Consider the following 20069-nt stretch of genomic DNA (forward strand, 5'->3'; position numbering starts at 1 on the left):
TATGTGTGTGTTGACTTACATTTTGGTAATTGATGACTGAACAATCTTGTTCCTTTTTTTTTTTTTTTTTTTTTTTTTTGGTTTTTTCGAGACAGGGTTTCTCTGTATAGCCCTGGATGTCCTGGAACTCACTAGGTAGACCAGGCTGGCCTCGAACTCAGAAATCTGCCTGCCTCTGCCTCCCAAGTGCTGGGATTAAAGACGTGTGCCACCACTGCCCGGCTCAATCTTGTTCTTTTTTAACAGCTAGGGTGGCTGCAGTTTTTAGATTAGTTTTTGCTTTTAGTAGTTTTTCATTATAATTAATTATTGTGTGACTTTCTGTATGCTATGTCTTACCCATGGTTGTTTTCATATAATCACTTTCCTGTCCCCTCTTATATGAAATTCACACGTAGCCTGAAGGATTGTAGAAGGAGTTGATGCTCTATCCTAGTGAGAATGAAATAGCCATAGTCGTGTGTCTGCATTACAGTTTTCACCGTTGAACATAAAATCCGTTGTAAGAACTTCAGTTTTATGTTTTTTATGTCTTTACCTTTGCATTGAAGATTTTGGTGCCTCTAGTTTTGCTACAACAAATGCTTTTGGAATTGACACGCCGTGGTCAAGAGCCTTTGAGCACGCTGCTGCAGTTTGGCGTCATGTATCTGGAGGACCGCGCAGCGGAGTTCATCATTCAGCAAGGCGGCTGGGTATGACTCTTACAGTCTTTCCCTTTAGAATAATTAAGACTGTGTCTAAAAGCTTTAAATATTTTTTATTTGCTGGGGGATCAAACCCATGGCCTCGTTCACGGCGGGCAGGTATCCTAGCGATGCCTTGTGTCCCTGGCCCAGCTTCAGTGTCTAATGGTGTAGGTCTCTGTCAGTACTGGATGGCAAGCAAGGAAGGCTGCTCAGACCATTGTAAGTTACTAGGGTTTTACTTGAGCAAGATTGATATGTGGTGCTTTTAAATAGTTGTTAGTCATGAAATATTTCATGCTAACAACAACAAAATGGAGTAATTATGAGATGAAGACTGTCCATGCCTACAGTGGCTCAGGTTTTGGATACTGAGACACCTACTGTGCTGGAAATGGAACTCTGGTCCTCTGGAAGAGCAGTGCATACTTTGAGTCCCTGCCATCTCTCCAGCACAGGTTGTTGTGAACTGTTAGGTCAGAGTGTGTGTATGTGTCCTTACTCTGCCTTGGAGTTTGTGGGGAGCACCGGGACTCTGTGGGGAGCCCCGGGACTCTGTGGGGAGCACCGGGACTCTGTGGTTCCCTCCGACTTACGTGCATCACTCGATGTTACGGCTCTTGCTGCTTAGTCTTTTTCATTTTCCCTTCACTTTTCCCATGATCCCTTTTAGCCAGGTTTCTTCCTCCACGAAAAAAGAAGAAAGTTTTAAAGCACAGTTGGAGTTTATTTAATCTCAGCACTGAGGAGGCAGAAGCAAGTGAATTTTGAGTTTGTGGCCACCTGGTCTAAAGAGTGACACCAGAGCTACACAGAGAAACCTGGTCTCAAAAACACACATGCAGAGAAAGGGGTTTGGGGATGGTTAGAGGCTGGAGATGCTTTGTAGTGCTTGCTGTGCAGACATGACAACCCAGATTCGATCCCTCAAATCCAAATAATAAAATCAGCATGGTATGCACACTTGTACTCCCAGCACCGGAGAGGCAGGGACAGCAAGGTCCCTGGGCTTTTCAGCCAGTCCAGCAAAATCAGCAAGCCCCAAGTCCCAGAGACAGACAGAAAGAGCTTCTCTCAGAAAGCGAGATAAACAGCTGTCGTGAGGGTCAACCCTGCAGGCTAACCTCTCACAGGTTGATTTACCTGTGGTCCTGTCGGTGGCATCTTTTACTATTAGACGAGTTGCTGTTTGCAGCATCCTTATGTATATACATTTCTTTTTTTCTCCTTTTAATTTTTATCCTCCCCTTCCCTCCCCTTCCTCCCTCCCCTTCCCCCTTCCCCTCCCCTTCCCCCCTCTTCCCTTTCCCCCTCCCCTCCCCTTCCCCTCTCCCTTCCCCTCCCTCTCCCCTACCTCTTCCTCTTCCCTCCCTTCCTTTCTTTCTTTGACAGGATTTCTCTGTATTATCCTGGCTGTCTGGAACTCACAGCCTGTTAGACCAGGCTGGCCTTAAACTCAGAAATCTGTCTGGCCCCCTCCTGAGTGCTGGGACTAAGGTGTTGCTGCCACACCTGGCACATGGACATTTCTATGGCTTCATATGTGGAAGCAGAATTTCTGAGTCATGGTGTATGGCTGTGGTTTTTTGTTTGTTTTGTTTTTTTGAGATAAGGTCTTATGTCTCAGGCTGTCCTTGACTCTATTTAGCTAAAGATGGTCTTGAACACCTGACCCTTTTGCCACCTCTCCTCCCTTGAGTGATAGGATTATATATGTGTGCCACCATGCCTAGTGTAAGTGGTGCTAGGGATTGAACCCAGGGCTTCATACATGCTAGATAAGCCCTCTGCCAACTTAGTTACTGCCCAAGTCCTGGGCATGCTTTAATTTATGAAACAGTGCCAGAGTGTCTTTCAGAGGAATCCATTAGCAGTATATGAGTTTTCATGACTCTTCTATATTATACTTAATATTTACAGAGTTGCTAAGGTTTTTTGTTTTTGAACAGTTTGCTAATATTGGGTTTTAATTTTAAGCTTGCTTGTTTGTTTAGAGACAGGGTTTCACTGCATAGCCCTGGGTGCCCTGGAACTATGTAGACTAGGCTGGCATGGAACTCATAGAGATCTGACTGCCTCTGCCTCCCGGGTGCTGGAATTAAATGCAAGCACTCAGCTAATTTTAAGCTTTTAATAAAATTGCAAAAATAATGAATTCCCATGTAGTCTTTACCCAGTTCCCACTATTATAAGTATCTTAGTTAGGGTTTCTATTGCTGTGATAAGCACTGTGACCAAAAGCATGGGGAGGAAAGGGTTTATTTCATCTCACAGGCCATTGAGGGAAGCCAAAGCAGGAACTGAAGTAGAGGAAAGATGCTCACTGGCTGGTTCTCCATGGCTTGTTCAGCCTGCTTTCTTAAGTACTTGGGTGGTACTGTCCACAGTGAGCTGGGTCTTCCCACATCAGTCATTACCCAAGGAAATGCCCCACAGACTTGCCTACAGGCTAGTCTGATGGAGGCCGTTCTTCAATTGAAATTAGATTTCTGTCCAGGTGATGAAAACCAGCTAGTGCAATGACATGCAACTGTGATCCCTTTGTCAAAGCTGAAAGGTTAATATTTATATGTTAATCAAACTCCAGAATTCATGTTGATAGCAGCTTTTTTTCTGTGCTAGGATCTGTCTGGGACACTATCTTTGAAGCTGTGTCAGTTTTTCATTACTCATGAACATGGTGGACCGCAGTCAGACTTCAGTCTTTCTCCTGTTTATGGCCCTTTGTGTTTCCTCTGATTTAGCTTCGCTGCATTCTATGTTAATTAATTAATTACTCCCCTGCTTGCTCTTTTTTTTTTTTTTTTTTTTTTTTTTTTGCCTTAGTCTTGATTGTGTGGCCTTTTACATGTAACCTATATCAACGTTCTTGGTACTGAGCCAGGTGACCAATTACTCCTAAAATGTTGTGTTTCAGAAGCTCAAAAAGAAACAATGCTTTAAAATTGTCAGTTAGAAAAAGAAAACTTGGAATCCACTTCAGGGTTTACTAAATTTGTTGTCCAAATGGTTCTGAGGAAGGATGCAGAACTGTCTACTTGAACTAGGTATGGCAGGGCACAATGAGGCAGGAGGACTGCTAAGAGTTCAAGGCCACCTACATGGTACCAGGCTTGCCAGGCTACATAGTAAAACTCTATCCCAACCCCCAAAATAAATAAACTAGTAGTCAGTAAGAATACTCTGCCTGGTGGTAGTGGCACATGCCTTTAATCCCAGCACTCAGAGACAGAGGCAGATAGATTTCTGTGAATTCAAGGCCAAGGTTACACAGAGAAGCCCTGCCTCAAAAAGAAAAAAAAAGTTTTAGAAAGAATTTTAGACTTAAGTACCAACACAGTCCACCTTCAGAAGCCGAGTGTATGCTGCCCTTGAGAAGCACTGGCAAGTTAAAGCTAAGGAAAAAAAGGAAGGGGAGGGGGAGGACTGAGAGGAAAACCAGTGGCCTTCCCAGCGTGGCACAAGGTAGCGCTTCCCTGCACAGGTGTACTCCCACAGATGCTTTGGTGATTGGGAGGAGTGTGGAGGGGACAGGAGAGTTTCTAGAAGCTAGTCAGGTGTAGTAGCATTTAACAAAGATCTACTCAAATAGTAGATACACACATGAATGCCCACACATGAGAGAGAGAGAGAGAGAGAGAGAGAGAGAGAGAGAGAGAGAGAGAGAGAACACGCACACATGCATGTAAACAAACAAATTTAAGAAAACCTTAACAAGGGGCTGGAGAGATGGCTCAGTGGCTAAGAGCAGTGACTACTTTTCCAAAGGTCCTGAGTTCAATTCCCAGCAACCACATGGTGCCTCACAACCATCTGTAATGGGATCTGACGCACTCTTCTGGTGTATCTGAAAACAGCTACAGTGTACTCACCTACATAAAATAAATAAATAAAATCTTAAAGAAAGAAAGAAAAGAAAGAAAGGAAGAAAGAAAGAAAGAAAACCTTAACAAAACCAACTAAGTCACTGAAGTCATTAGCCTGCGATCCCAGTACTTTTAATGTGGAGGCGAGCAGACCAGGATTTGAGGCCAGCTTTGTGGACATAGCTAACTCAGGGCTAGCTTGTGGGCTACATGAGACCCTGACTCAAAAAAAATGGTAATAATAAAAATAAAAATCAGGTACTAGTTTCCTTCCTCCCCCTTATACATGTTAGTAATTCTTTGAAAATTTCACACAATTGTTTTGATCACATTTAACCCCTCCGCCCCTCCCCCAACTTCTCCCAGATCTTCCTTTCTCATCTCCAACTTCATGACTTTAAAATATATATATATATATATACACATATACATATGTATATGTATATGTATATGTATATATATATATATAATCTCCCATCAAGTCCAGTTTGCCCTGCCCATTTACTACCAGGTGGTGTGTGGGATTATACACTGAAGTGTGATTGACCTACCAAGGTCTACACCCTTAAAGAAAAATGACTCTCCCTCCCCAGAAGCCGTTAGCTGTCCACAGCTCCCTCGTTAAGAGTAGGTGCTCATGAGCCTCTGTCCCCTCTGTCCAAGAATGTTGACTGGTCTCTTACTAACTGGTGCAACTATGTCCTCTGACACAAGATGTCAGCATGAATCACCTTTAAAGTACTTGGTGTTTAGTACTGAATTGACAGCTCTTAATGCCATTCTAAGCCAACCCTGGTGGCACAGGTATGTAATCTTAGTACTTTAGGAGGAAGAGGCAGGAGATTGTTAGTTTGAGGCCACCTGGGCTTCACAGTAAGTTCCAGGCCAGCTTAACTACTTAGTGAGAGCTTACAAAAGAAAAGAAAAGAGAGAGAAAGAAAGAAAGGAAATCTCCATTTTGTAAATGGTAAGCTATTATACATGTCTGTAACTGTTCATGTGGCTTGTTTTCTCACTGTTAAGTGTGACTTGTATTTGGCCTGCTACCCAGTGAGGGCAGGTAAGACTGCGTACTGAGACGGAGTCATGCTTTCTCCCTGTGCTCTCACCAGTTTTCTTTTCCTAGCACGGTTACATTGTATCTGTTTCCTGAAAGGACAGCTGTTCAAGTCTACTGTGGCAAGGCCATTTATTTTCTCTGTTGTCATGTGTTACACTAAAAAGATTCAGTTTTAGATTATGTAGAAAAACTATTGTAAACTTGCATCTAATGTCTGTCTTAAATTTTTGAATGAAATTAATTTTTTATCCGTTTTCCCTGAGTTGAAGATTGTTCTTACAATTTTAAAGAGTGGCAGCTACAAAAAGAGTTACTTCTTTTTACTCTAGACTAAGGATTCTCTTGGAAGCAGTTAGGGTAAGGGTCTTTTACAGAAGTTTCATGTTATGAACACTGATCCAAAGCTAAGTAGATGGTTGCAACTAAATCAGCTTAGTTTAGTAAGTTCTGAGGACTTTGTCTGGGCAGGTACGGGCGTTCATTATATTGGGTTCTTGATTGATCCCCATTCCCCTGTTAGTGCTAGAGAGGAAGTCAGAGCCTCGGTATGCACTGCACAAGAGCTCTTTGCCTCTTGGCTGCAGTCCCGTCCCAGTGCTGGGTTCTGAGATACGCTTTTGTGGGTCTTGGCATCATATTACACGAACATTAACTTCTAGAAGGTCTTTCCATACGTTGTCTTCTTATTTTAGGTTAGAAGGGATTGAAGAAGCATTTGGTTGTCAGTGTCCTGGTACCTGTTTCCATTTTATAAGCTGAATATGTGAAAGACAGTATATTGGCACAGCTAAGTGCAAGTGCTTCCCTTGATGGATTTACCAGTGAGGATAGGCTGGGGAATTCTGCCCACCCATCCTCAGACGGAAAAATGAAACCCATAGGTACTTAGATCAGCAGCCATGACACAAAAGGTAAAATTAACATCAAGCTGGCCAAATAATGTGTACTTGATGTGAGAAAAAAGCAAACAACTTGAAGCAAAATAAACTCAATATCAGACATCAGGAAGCAGTATACAGTTTTAACTAGTCTTATTTTTGTCTCATGTAGACAGGCTGCTCTTGAACTTGCTATATAGCTGAACTCCTTGAAGCCAGCCTTGAACTCCTGATTCTCCTTTCTCATCTCTCCAGTGCTGGAGTTTCAGAGCTGCACCAAACCTAGGCAGCCTGCGTTTCTGTAGTGCTGGGCGTCAAACCTCGGGCAACCACTCAGTCAGATACCGTACATTCCCAGCCCCCTAATGATTCTTTAATATTTGTTAAGCCAGTTTTTCTCAGTTCCTACCTCCTAAGCAGAGTTATGCTTTATTTACATGTGTTTAAACATACTCCCTTTATCTCCATATTTGGTTTTGTACATTTTTTTGTGTGTCTGTTTGCTTGAAGAAGGGTAATATGTTTTCTCTACTTCTGGCCTTAAACTTGAAGCACTGTGATATCGTGGAAAGAGAAACTGGACTTCAACCTGCCTCATAGCAGAAGGTCATTGTGAGCCGATGCCTTGTTAGAACGAGCTTAGGAGCTCGGGAGATGGAGATGGTTCTAGAACTGCATTGAGTGTTAACTCTGCTCTGTTGAGCTTAGGTACCCTAGAACAGCTGTGTGTACGGACAGGTCCCCAGTGGGAAAACAGCTGTGTGTATGGACAGGTCCCCAGTGGGAAGAGCTTTAGTGGTCATCGTGTGTGTGTGTGTGTGTGTAAGGGGGGGGGGTTATTAAGGGTGGCTTGGAAATTACTGTATAGCCCAAGCTGGCCTCCAACTTACAGCAATCCTCCTGTCTCAGCCTCTTAAGTGCTGGGACTACAAATGTGAGCTCTTTTGCTTGGCTCTTCTTTCAGGACTTTCACGTAAGGACAAGTGAGATGGTTGAGTAGGTGAAGGTACTTGCCCCCAAGCTTTACCTGAGGATAATCCCTGGAGCCCATGTGGTAGGAGAGAACCCTCTGACCGACCGCCACACAGTCTCCACGCGCACCCTCTCTCCTCACCTTCCACCAATAAATAAATAAATGAATGAATGAATGAATGAATAAATAAATAAATAAATGAATGTATTACAAGTTTTAGAGAGAAAAAAGACAATCGTAAAAGAATATAAAACACTTGGTAAATTTTTACTGAACTGGCATCTCATTACAAAATGGGTTGTGAGGTAAGGGGTCATACAAGCAAAGGATAAAGTCACGTCATCAGCTTCCCCAGGCTGTGTAGACAGATGTGCTGCTGTGATGTCTAGGATGGGACAGGAAGGTAAGATGTGGAGCAGAGGCTCTTCTGAAGCCTCCTGTTAGTTTGGTAATGGGAGATTTGTAGCTCAGTAGTAGCGCACCTTCTTATCCTGCATAAGGCTTGGGGCCCATTCTCAGCATCACACAAACACCAAATATAATAACAACATTTTACAGCGAATCCTATTTCGGCTTGTTAATGTTCCCTGTATGAAACCTCCATTGCAATAAACCTAGAGGTCTCTTTTCCAGCACTAAAATGCTCACCTGTTTTGTTAGGTTCTGTTTTTGTCTCTTTCTCTGTCTCTGTCTTTCTCTGTCTTTTGTTTGTTTATTTTTTCAAGACAGAGTCTCTTTGTGTAATAGCCCTGGTTGTCCTGGACTCAACTTTATAAGCCAGGCTAGCCTCGAACTCCACAGACATGCACCTGCCTCTGCCACCTCAGCCCTGGAGATAAAGGTATGTGCTACCATGCCTAGCCTCTATGGTTTTTGTCTCCTCTCTTTCTTTCTTTCTTTCTTTCTTTCTTTCTTTCTTTCTTTCTTTCTTTCTTTCTTTCCTTCTTTCTTTCTCTGTCTCTCTCTCTCTTTCTTTTGTTTTCTCTTTCTTCTTTCTTTTTTGACAAAGATTTATTTATTTTATATATGTGAGTTCACTGCTGTCTTCAGACACACCAGAAGAGGGCACTGGATCCCATTATAGATGGTTGTGAGCCAGTTTTTTTTTTTTCTTTCTTAAATCAGTTTTTCTTTATTTATTTATTTATTTATTTATTTATTGTTTTTTGAGACAGGGTTTCTCTGTGTAGCCCTGGCTGTCCTGGAACTCACTCTGTAGACCAGGCTGGCCTCGAACTCAGAAATCCACCTGCCTCTGCCTCCCAAGTGCTGGGATTAAAGGCGTGCGCCACCACCACCCGGCTAAATCAGTTTTTCTTGTTAGAGCATCTTGGGTTTTTTGTTTGTTTGTTTATTTTTGGTTTTTTTTTGTTTTTTTTCAAAGTGCAGATCAGCAGCTTATTGGCAGTTTATATCATTTATTTTATTTTTAATTTTTGATTTTGAGGCAAGGTCTCTTTGTAAACTTGAAACCCACTCTAGATCAGACTGGCCTGGAACTTACCAGACCCTGCCTCCCAAATGCCAAAGTGCCAGGATTAAATGTGTGTACCTCCTCACCTACACTTCCTTTTGAGAATTGATATCCATAGACATCTGGGCAGTAGGATTTGGGAGTTTAGCATAGTGCTTATAGGGGACTTGGTGCTCACAGGGGCTGGGTGTGGAGCTGTAGGAGTCCTGTAAGGCCCTCATGGTTAGAGCGAGTGCCTAGAACGGGTGAGAAAAGATAGGGATACCAGGTAGTTCTAGGATGTAGTTTAGGGACAGAGTGCTTGGTTGATGTGCACAAAGCCCTGGGTCCCTTCCCTAGTGCTGCAAGAGAGGAGGCTGTGGGGAAGCCAGAACCCTAAGAACAGAGAGGAAGGTTTAGTTTTATTTCAATTAATAGTACTGTGCCTTTAAAAAAATTATATTTAGTTTCAGAGGAAAGCATGACTGTGCTTAGGAACAATAATGTGTTGTCTAAATATTGTATGGTCTTGCCCTCTTGGCTTTGTAACTGGAAGAGTCAGATAATGAGCAGTACTCTGATTTATAACATTGAACTGAACCTTATCTGATGATGGCTCGGCAATACATTAGTCAGGTTTTCTGCCCTGGGTATTGATGACTGTAAGAGGGGCTGGAGTGGGAGCAGAGTCCGTTGATTTCCTAAGAGAACTATGGTCGCTGTTAGACTAACAGCGGTGAGGGCTGATCCATTATGAGTGGACGCAGTGATGCCTGGACAGACATGGCTACACCTTACACTCCATTAACCGATATGGTTTATCTTTTTTGTGTTCGTGGCACTGGGCATGAAATGTAGGACCTTCGTGAGCAGAAAAGCTTCTGTCTGTGCCTGATCTACACTCCACATCCCCAGCACCCTCCCTCCTTTCTTTTTGAAGACAGAGTCTCAAAAAGACTAGCTGTTCTAACCATTCAACTCTAGCTAGTCTAAAACTCTTAATCCTCCTGCCTTAGCTTGTGGCTGGGATGAGCATGTGCCACCACACCTGCTAAGATGATGCTTTTGTTTCCAGACTAGTTGACAGGCAAACAGGAATCATCACATTAGTTCTGCAGACTAGTTGACAGGCACACAGGAGTCATCACATTAATTCTGTTGAGAGAGAAGTGGGAGGGTCCACCAGGATGGCTCAGCTGGTAGGGAGCATTTGCTATAAAGCCTGCGGACCCGAGTTCAGTCCCTAGGACCCACACAGTGGAAGGAGAGAGCCAACTCCAGCAAATTGTCCTTTGACCTCCATGCACATGCCCAATTAATACATAAGTGTAAAATATTTCTTAAGGAAATAGGGATTATTTTTATTAGAGTAATAGCAGAAAGTGTTCAGAGAAAGAAAAACTTGTATTCACATATATTACCATACGTTTAGAAGCTGTGTGAAATGGGTGATATTTAGAAATGCCGTGGTGCGGTCCAGCTAACTACCTAAATCGCCCACCATGTTCCTGTTGTTTCTGCTCTGACCGTGGCTCTGGCTAGCCAGAAGCGCACTGGCCCTGGCATCCACGAGATGTTAATGTGGCTGCTGTCTCTGCTAGTCAGCTCCATAAAGACCACGCCCCAAAGCATGGATCTTGGGCTAACCCCATCACCCTCATGGTTCTCTGCTAAGCCTCAGACAATGCTCACCATGCTCAAGAAGACTCTTAATGCTTAAAGATTGTCCAATGGATTTAATTATTTAAATTATTATTGGGCTCAATACACAAGATGCCCAACCAATTATAACTGTTACCCAAAATCTAACCTTTCGATAGAAATTGCTACCTGGGACTGCTAGAGATCCATGCTTCTTCCTCCATGTTGCTTCCTCTCTTCCTTTCTCTTTCTCCTCCCCCTTCTTTTCCTCCAAACTCCTCACTCTGCCTACCTCTTCTACTGCCCAATCACGGAGCTCCACTGCAAATACAGTGTAGCAGAAAAATATGCTGCTACAGCTGTGTTTGGTGTTTTATACCTTAAATTGCAACACTCAGAGACAGCAAGCAGATCTCTGTGAGTCTACATAGCCAGTTCCAGGCCAGCCAGGGCTACATCGTGCGAGTGTCTCAGGGGTGAGGGGGCAGTGGGAGAAGAAACATTTAGGTGGAGTAAGAATGGTGCATACCTATGATCCCAACATTTAGGAGGCAGAGGTGGTCAAATCATACTCAAGGTCAGCCTGGACTATGTGGTCCAGGCTATTTCAGTCTGAGTAGCAAATCTCTGTCCTAAAAAACAGGCAAACAGCTGGGTGGTGTTGGTACACATCTTTAAGGGCAGAGGTGGTAGATCTCTGAGTTTGAGGCCAGCCTGGCCTACAGAGCAAGTTCCAGGATAGCCAGGGCTACACAGAGAAACCCTGTCTCAAAAGACAACAGAAAACAAAAGAAACAAAATCTAAAACCCCAAAACACAGAGTCAGACTTTGTGGCAAAAGCCTGCATTTCCAGCTGCCAGGAGGCAGAGGAAGAGGAAGTTCGTTCAGGGTCAAAAAAATGGCTCAGTGGCTAGAGGGGCTTGCTGTCAGAATCCTGTTCAATGCTTGGAGCTCACATGGTGGAATGAGATTGCTGACTCCTGTATTCGTGGAGATTCTCCTCTGACTTCATACTCACATACTCCATGACACATATACTTGGTGGGGTGGGGGTGTAGGCGTGCGCGCGCGCGCACACACACACACACACACACACACAAATAATTTAAAGGTTACTTTAAATCTAGTGTGATGACTCACGCCTTTAATTCCAGCACTTGAGAGGCAGAGACAGGTAGATCTCTGAGTTTTTGGCCAGCCAGGGTTACATAGATACTGTCACAAAAAATAAAAAACCGAAAGGCCATTGTTAAGACATTTTTGTTTATCTGTATGGCTGTTTTGCATACATATATGTTTGTATATCTTGTATGTGCCTAGTGCCTGAGTAGGCCAGAAGAGGGAGTAGTATCTTCTGGAACTGTAGTTATAGATGGTTGTGAGCTGCCATGTGGGTGCTGGGAATTGACTCCTGGTCCTCTGGAAGAGCAGCCAGTGCTCTTCCGTACTGAACCATCTCCATCCTTTCAGCTACATATTGAGTTAAAAGCTGGCCCATGCTGGATAAAACCTTCTCTCAAAAGCAACAAAACAAAAGCAAGGGCAGCCAGATGCCGAGATGAGGTAGGAGAGAGGTGAGGTAGGAGAGAGATGAGGTAGAATTAGTGCTTTCTCCACTGACTGTGCGCTCTGCCGCTGATGGTAGTCGGCTTGGTTGTGAAGGGCTTTTTGTTACCATTCATTATTAATGAAGTTCGGAAATGTTGCTGGGTTTTACATTACCTTCCTGCTAATGGAGGCGTAATGAATTTGAGAGAGTTCCCACAGGAGTTGATCTGGGGAGGCCTTTTTGGTCTAGCAGGATTTGAAGCTGGGAAAAGAATCCATATGAATAATAGCGCTGAGGGTGGCGTCCTTTGAGGCGGAATAATCACACTCTTGGCTCGGGTGCATGCAGCCATGGGCCTGCCTAGAATTTTTCTCTGGATATTCTCCCCCCTACCCCCCACACACAGCAGAAACAAAAAGGAAGTGGCCCCGGGGGGGGGGGTGGAAGGAGGGGAACTGGTTGGAATGTATGAGAGAGAATCTATTTTCAAAAGAAAGGAAGAATATCGCTCATGAAAATCCTAGCTCAGCTTTTACATTTTTTTCTTGTGTGTATCGGTATTTTGTCTGCATACCACATGTATGCCTGCAAGAAGAGGGTGTCAAAGCCCCTGACCTACGGGTGGGTGTGAGCCGTCATGTGGGTGTGAGCCTCTGGGTGTGAGCCACCATGTGGGTGCTTGGAATTGAACCTGAGTTCTTAACCCCTCAGTCACCTCTCCAGCCCAGTTTTTACACTTTATAAATTTAATTTTTTTTTTTTTAAATATTTATTTATTTTATTGATGAGTACACTGTAGCTGTCTTCAGACACACCAGAAGAGGGCATCCAATCTCATTACGGATGGTTGTGAGCCACCATGTGGTTGCTGGGATTTGAACTCAGGACCTCTGGAAGAGCAGTCAGTGCTCTTAACCGCTGAGCCATCTCTCCAGCCCATAAATTTAATTTTTATACGTTATCTTCATTCATGTCTGTGTACTACTTTTGTGCCTGGTGCCTGTGGAAGCCAGAAGGTGGCATTGGATCCTCTAGAACTGGAGTGGCAGACAGTTGTGAGCTACCATGTGGTTGCTGGGAATTGAACTCAGGCCCTCTGCAAGAGCAGTCAGTGCTCTTAACTACTGAGCCAGCCCTCCGGCCCCTTGCTCAGTTTCCATGCCCTATACCTGATCACAGCAGCTAGTAAAGGTCTTCATCTCGTTTGTGAACTGAACCAACACCCCTAAATCACAGCGTGTTCATTTCTCCCCACTTCTCTTCTGCATGCTTCCAGCAGTTCAGATTCAGAGGCGCCTCCTGAAGGCTAGGCTCATCCTCAGATGCTGGCAGGCTCAGAAGTACCTCTTGGTTCATCATTGTTATTTGTTACCTGTTTGCTTCTGAGAGAGGTCTCACTGTGTAACCGCAGGTGTGCCGTCACAGCGAACTTCTTTGTCAATCTGGCGTGCTCCTTCTTGATGGCCATTGCTGCCAGAATTCCATGATTTTCCGTATTTGCCTTCTCACACCCAAAGACCCATTGTTTGACCTCGCACTAGCACTTGATCATGGCAGGGTACGCACTAGTAATACCTTCAAGAGTGCAAGATGTATTTTCATTTTCTCTGCTGTCTGAGTAATTGGCTGTATATGATGCACACTGAATATCAATTTATAATTTTTTAGTTTCAAGGAAACTAAAATTCTAAACTAAAAATTCTCCCTTTTAGTAGGCTATGGTAGCACAGGTCTCTGGTTTCAGCATTTGGAAGGCTGAGGTGGAACAGAAGTTTGAGACTGTTGGGGGAAAGAAAAAGTGTGATCATAATATATTGTATGGGAAATCTTTTTTCAGTAAAGAAAATGTTTAAGGGGAGTGTTGAGACAAACCCTGGTAGAAGCACCTTTTTCAAAAAAAAAAAAAAAAAAGGAAAAAAAAGAAAAGTAAAATTCCTTTTCACATTGACCTTCAGATGGGTATATACTGTTCAGAAATGGTAGAGGTCCAGACAATGTATTTACTCCTGAAACTTATGTTAGACAAGAATTACTTTTCCTAGGTTAACACATTGTAAAATATTAACGAGTCTTTGCATGGATTCTCCCTCTTCTGTTTTAGGGCACTGTCTTTAGTCTTCTTGAGTCTGAGGAGGAGGAATATCCTGGAATCATTGCGGAAGATAGCAATGACATTTATATACTTCCCAGTGACAACTCCGGACAAGTTAGTCCCCCTGAGTCTCCAACAGTGACAACGTCTTGGCAGTCAGAGAGCCTACCCGTCTCACTGTCTGCTAGCCAGAGTTGGCACACAGAGAGCCTCCCGGTGTCCCTCGGGCCTGAGTCCTGGCAGCAGATTGCAATGGATCCTGAAGAAGTGAAGAGCTTAGACAGCAGCGGGGCTGGAGAGAAGAGTGAGAACAACTCGTCTAACTCAGACATCGTGCACGTGGACAAGGAGGAGGTACCAGAGGACGCGTTCCCGGGGGCCGCTGCCCCCTTGCTCCCACAGGTCCCTACTGTGGAAGCCCCAGAGATGATGGGAGTTAAGAAAACCAGCCCCACTCCGTCTGTGTTTGTGGAGCTTGGTGAGGAGGAGCTGGAGGCAGTAGCAGTGAGACCCGCTGCTGTGGAGAGGGTGGAGGGGGCCGCTCAGCTGAGTGAGGAGGGGGCTGGGAGCAGGAAAAAGAGCCACACTGGGGAGGCCATTGCTGCCAGGGGGACAAAGAGTGGCCTGCCCGCCGAGGGCAAGGCTGTCCTGCTCTTTGGAGGGGCTGCTGCGGTGGCCATCCTTGCAGTGGCAGTTGGCGTTGCACTGGCTTTAAGAAAGAAGTAACGGTCTTTTCAGACGAGAGACAAGACAGAAAGACCTGCGGCTTTAGTTGTATTCATTGAACTTAGAAGACTGCCAGCAACTGACTGGACATTACAGGACACTGGGGAATTGGGCTTTCTGTTCACCATGGCAGTGACTTGAGATAGTGTTCATATTGGCCTGGTTGTCATTTTAAGGGCCTTGGCTCATGCTAGATTCAGGAGGACAAGCGTGAAGTTCCCACTTTAACAGGTTAGTCAACTTGGGCACCATCGGCCTTCCAGTAATTCTCTGTAGGAGGCTGCCCTGTGCACTGTAATGATCGGCCACATCCCTGCCTTCTACCCACTAGATGCCACCGGCACCCCACTCGCAATGACGGTAGCCAGAATGTCTCCTACATTGCCAAATGTCCCCTGGGGACAAAGTCATCTCCCTTTTGAGGGCCACTGCTCTAAGAGGTAGAGTTAAATTAGGAGAATCTGTGGGAGGAGCCTGCAGCTGGGATGGCCAGCTGTTCATCCTGTTGCAGCTGGGACTGCCAGATGTTCATCCTGTTGCAGTCTCTCAGGACAGGTGAGCTGCAGACGGTGCTCTGCAGCTGGTTTTTCCCCTGGTCCCCATTCTGTAGCGTGAGGTGCTCCTCAGCATCACACGGACAGTCTCTCAGGTACCGCAGCAGTGCAGTGTCTCACCCTGTACCTCTTCCACACCCAGCAAGCTCCTGAAGCTTCCCATGGCTCCATCTTTCAAAGGTGATGCCTTTAGGGACCTTTTAAACAATAAATACCCAGTCCAGGTGTGGTGGCACCTGCCTGTAATCCCAGTATTTAGAAGCAGAGGCAAAGAGATTATCCCGAGTTCAAATCTAGCCTGGTATACATACGGAGACCATCCGGGACTGTTCGGTGAGACCTTGTCCCAAGAAAAGGGATAAATACACTGAAGCTGCACAGGAGACTTAGGGTTCCCTAGTCTGATGGCCAGCGCAGGGGACAGGCTGCAGTCGTTGGTCTTAGAGGCAGGAAGGTGGTCGACATGACCTGTCAAGGTCTATTTGACCTCTTACAAGTATAGCCAGCCCGCCACCCCACGTGCCTATGATTTAGCAGTGACACCTCTGAGGGCATACATGCCATCTAGAACCTGGATTAGCGTGTCTCCCACTACCTGTTCTTGGGTGTTGGAATATCATCAGCTTCTCTGTGGGTCTCTGAGTGTAGAAAGCAGTATCATCCTTTGGCTCACAGAATCAGATGGGTCATAACCCTTACTCAATGTAAATCATGAAATAAATGATAAGGGATTATCATTTATTATTAGGTATCACTTAAATGAAAAGTGGGACAGAAACTTGAATTTAAGACCAAGACTGCTGCTGAGGTTCTAGTTTGGTCTTGAGCAATCAAGAGACTTCTTGGCCTGAGCTTTAGCCCAGCACCAGGCAACAGACCCAGAGGACACCATGCACTCACTGTAGCTAGTGGGACTCAGCAGAATCTTGTATCGCCTGGCTGACCCCATCCCTCAAGGAGGGGTGGGACCTGTCCCTCTCATGCCTGAGGGCACAGTGCCACCCTGCAAGGCACACGTGCTTGATAAGAAGTCATCTCAGATTTATCTTAGTCAGTCATGTAACATTACTTCTTAGATCCTGAAATTTATAATAAAAATACTTTTAACTACTCTAATCACCAAGAACTGATGTTTTTTGAATGTGCTTGATTTTTTTTAAAGTATTTTTTAAAAGAAGCTCTTCCTAAAGAGTTGATCAAGAGATTTTATTTTAGCGTGATTGTGTGTCTTGTCGATGTGTCCCACTGTGATGTCCTCTTGTGAGTTTGAGTCCTATGCAGGGAGTGCTCGTTGTGGGGCTGTTTTGTAGCTGGAGGTGATGGGAGTCGTCCCCTACGAATTCTCCCAGGTGGTGTGGCTCTGTGTTGTTTCACAGGCCTCAGAGGCTCGCTGGACTTTTTTTTTTTTTTTAAGAATTTTTCTTCTAGTGTTAACACTTTTGAACTTTGGATTCTGAGCATCTACTGGCATTTAAACACCAAGAGCCAAGTTCAGGTGGGAGTGGTAAGACATGGCCTTTGTTTTAGGATGTTTGTATCTGTGTTCTCCAAGGCAGGAGCAGGGAAGAAACTAGCATCTGAGCTGATTGCTTGTTGCTTTATTTTACTTCCCCAGGAACACTTAGCCTAACTTGCTCAAGTATATTTTTCTGGGTGATGGCAAATAGGTAATTTTCCACTGGTTCTCCCTGCATAGAGCCTTAACCCTAGTCTTCCTTTACTTCATTGCCCTCTGCTTGGCAGTGGGATGGAGTAGCCACAGGGTGGTTCTGTCACCACAGCTCCTAGGTTTGCCATCACCTTAAACAAAATAAAAACATCTCCTTGTGTAGCCTAGGCTGGTATTGAACTTACAGCCCAGCCTCAGGACTGAGAATACAAGCATGTCTCACCATGCCTGGTCTTGTTACATTAAAATTAGTTCTCAAATCTTGTTCATCTAAGGGACTTGGTAGTAGGAGGCTGTTCTTGCCCTCTGACTAAAGATTCAGAATACATTCAACTTTATTAGGGAACCCACAGCACCAGTGAGTCACTGTGATAGTCTCTGTTCTTTGTAAACTAGCGGGAAGTTGTACTAGTTCTGTAGAGATAGGTTGTCGAGTGTGTGTGTGCACTTTGTGCTTGGAACTGTGCTGCATACCAGGCAAGGGCTCCATCCCTCCTGCACCTCAACCCTCGGAAGAATTACCTGTTCATTCTGTGAATGATTGACGCTCACTTAGCCAAAAGCCAGTGAGGTTTTCCTAATGAAACGCCTAAAGAATGACAATTTACTTGCTGCACTGAAGTGGCCAACCTGAGTCCGGAGTGCCTTAGCAGGAGGGACTTGTATGAACATCACTGCCTTCTAGAAGATGGTCACTTTCAGTGCTTCTCAACCTGTGGGTCATGACCCCTTTAGGGACTGAATGACCCTTTCACAGGGATCAATTGTCAGATATCCTGCATATCAGATATTTATAACTCATAACAGTACCAAAGTTACAGTTAGGAAGTAGCAACAAAAGTAATTTTATGGTTGGGCGTTACCATGACTGTATTAAAGGGTTGCATCATCAGGAAGATGAGAACCGCTGGTCTAGTTAGCATACTCATTTGAGCTGGTTCATGTGTACCTCACCCAGAGCATCTCTGGTTCCTCTTGCTTATGTTTCGTCCCTTCGGGTATCATTTGACCGAGGAGAGTGAAGGTCCTTGGAGCCTGCTCCTTTGAAGGCTGCCACCGTTTGTGAGCCTCTGTGGTAAGCCCCCAGTTAGAGAACACAGTGTCTGCTCTTGCCTTCTGTTCTAAAGGTGAGGTGTGGGCATTTGACTTTTTAAGAGCTACTTTATGGAAGCTATGCTTCATAGCTAAGAAAAAAGTTCTCTTTTCCTTTCTCTTACTGTAGCTCTTCGTGAATTCTGCACGAACTGTGCGCTCGCTAGTATGATGAGCCTTGGCCTCTGTCTCACACGCACCCATGGTCTCTTATCAACAGCATAGCACTGAGAACCTCCGTTTGTGAAGTGGCGGTGACATGCCACCCTTTTGAGTGAGCTGTGTGGGTTCCTGCTGCTTTTGCTGATACTAATTGAGCACTTTCTGCATGCCAGAGGCTGGAGGACTGTCACATCTTATCTCTCTTCAGGTTGTGTCCAGACTTCCAGGTTACTGGGTAAGAACCATCGAGAACTGGTTTACCAAGTTGCCTAGCTTATCAGAGGCAAGGCAGTGAGTGAAAATTCCCAACTCCATCCAGGTCTAGTGTTTTTCTTAGTGACCCCACATGTTTGGCAGAGTCCCTGTGGACAGTTGTGTTAATTTATTGCACACAGCAGCCTAGGTGTAGCCTGTGCTCCACTGCTTGTTTCTGTGAAAGTACCATACAGGCTAGGCTAGGTACCAAGACTGCTGAATACAGGAGGAGCATGCATGTACTCAAGCTTCATAGTGCACTGTTGTCCCTTTAGCCACTGGGTGACGTGTCTCTGGATCACCCTGTGGTCTGCAGTGTTCTTGGTTAATGTGTTGTCTCTTTGCTATAAATAAGGTCAGGCCATCTGACACAGCTGTCATCACCAAACATGCAGTGACATGATGGCAGCCATGGGACATCTTTGCCAGGGTGTTTTATAGTTTTTGATCCCTCTGGTCCTTTTCCCTTGCAGTGGCTGTCAGTCCAGGGTAGGCAGTGGAAGGATGAGTAGACACCTAGAGATACTATTTGGATTCTTGACACTCAGACTCAGGATTGACCAGGTAGTCTTCCATCTTGCTCATCTGACAAGAGTGCTTCCTAGAGAAACTCTGCCACAGAACAGTGCTGAGTCCATCAGAATCGACTCTGTGGTCTTACCTTTAAACAGCTGCATGGAGAGCTGGAGGATTTCCCAGTCATCTTCACACAGCCCTCCTTGAAAACCCAACTCAGCTTGCCATGTATGTCCCTGTCTACAGTTAGGGCCCTTCCCATGCTCATGTTTACACAGGCCCCAGCCCCTCCGCTGCTTTAGTGTCTCAGGTCAGAACCGTCTCAGGGACACCTGCAAGGCCGAAGCCCAAGTTAGCAGTCGGCTCAGGGGACTCCGTTAGCACGGCTGCTCTGGTGCTGCCCTTTGCATCACGGAATAAGCTGGTTACGGGGTAGCTTTCAGCAAACATTTTGATACAAAAGTTGTTCATTAATTTATGTGTGGCTGCATGCCACAGTGTGCATGTGGGAGTCAGAGGACAATTTGTGAAGTTGGTTTGTTCTCTGCTTCGACATGTGGGTCCTGATGCTTGGTGGAAGACAGCTTGATCCATGGAGTTTTCTTGCCAGTGCCATGTTTTGTCATTATGAGATGACAGGTTGTGGAGGCCTTCCCCAGGAAGGTGAGCTGCACACCTCCCTTAGTGAGGTCTAAAAGTCTGTGTGGCCTAGTGTCCATGGGCCATCTGTTGGCCAGCACTGAAAGAAAACTTTTTCCTGGATCTGTATTTCCCCTGCTCTGACAACCTGTGTCTTTCTTCCTTCAGACTAAAAGTGCCTCTCTCTCCTAACTCCTTGATTAAACTCAGTTTGTTAGTGGTTCTAGTATCTTGTCCCCCAGGTACTAGAATGGTTA

At 45.0% G+C, this 20069-nt stretch overlaps 1 protein-coding gene across 2 annotated transcripts in view; it reads left to right on the forward strand.

The window, feature by feature from the left end:
• The window catches only part of Bcl2l13 (BCL2 like 13), a 55321-nt gene extending 38726 nt beyond the window's left edge, over positions 1-16595 (forward strand). For both annotated transcript variants that reach the window (XM_028761126.1, XM_028761127.1), the window contains 2 exons: positions 552-695; positions 14209-16595. In XM_028761126.1, coding sequence (XP_028616959.1) covers positions 552-695; positions 14209-14925 — 861 coding nt within the window. In that variant the 3' untranslated portion in view covers positions 14926-16595. The remainder of the gene's footprint in view (positions 1-551; positions 696-14208) is intronic.
• Positions 16596-20069: the final 3474 nt, after the last annotated feature.

Source organism: Grammomys surdaster, unplaced genomic scaffold, assembly GCF_004785775.1.
Source record: "Grammomys surdaster isolate TR1022 unplaced genomic scaffold, NIH_TR_1.0 126660, whole genome shotgun sequence".
NCBI classification, from domain to species: Eukaryota; Metazoa; Chordata; class Mammalia; order Rodentia; family Muridae; genus Grammomys; species Grammomys surdaster.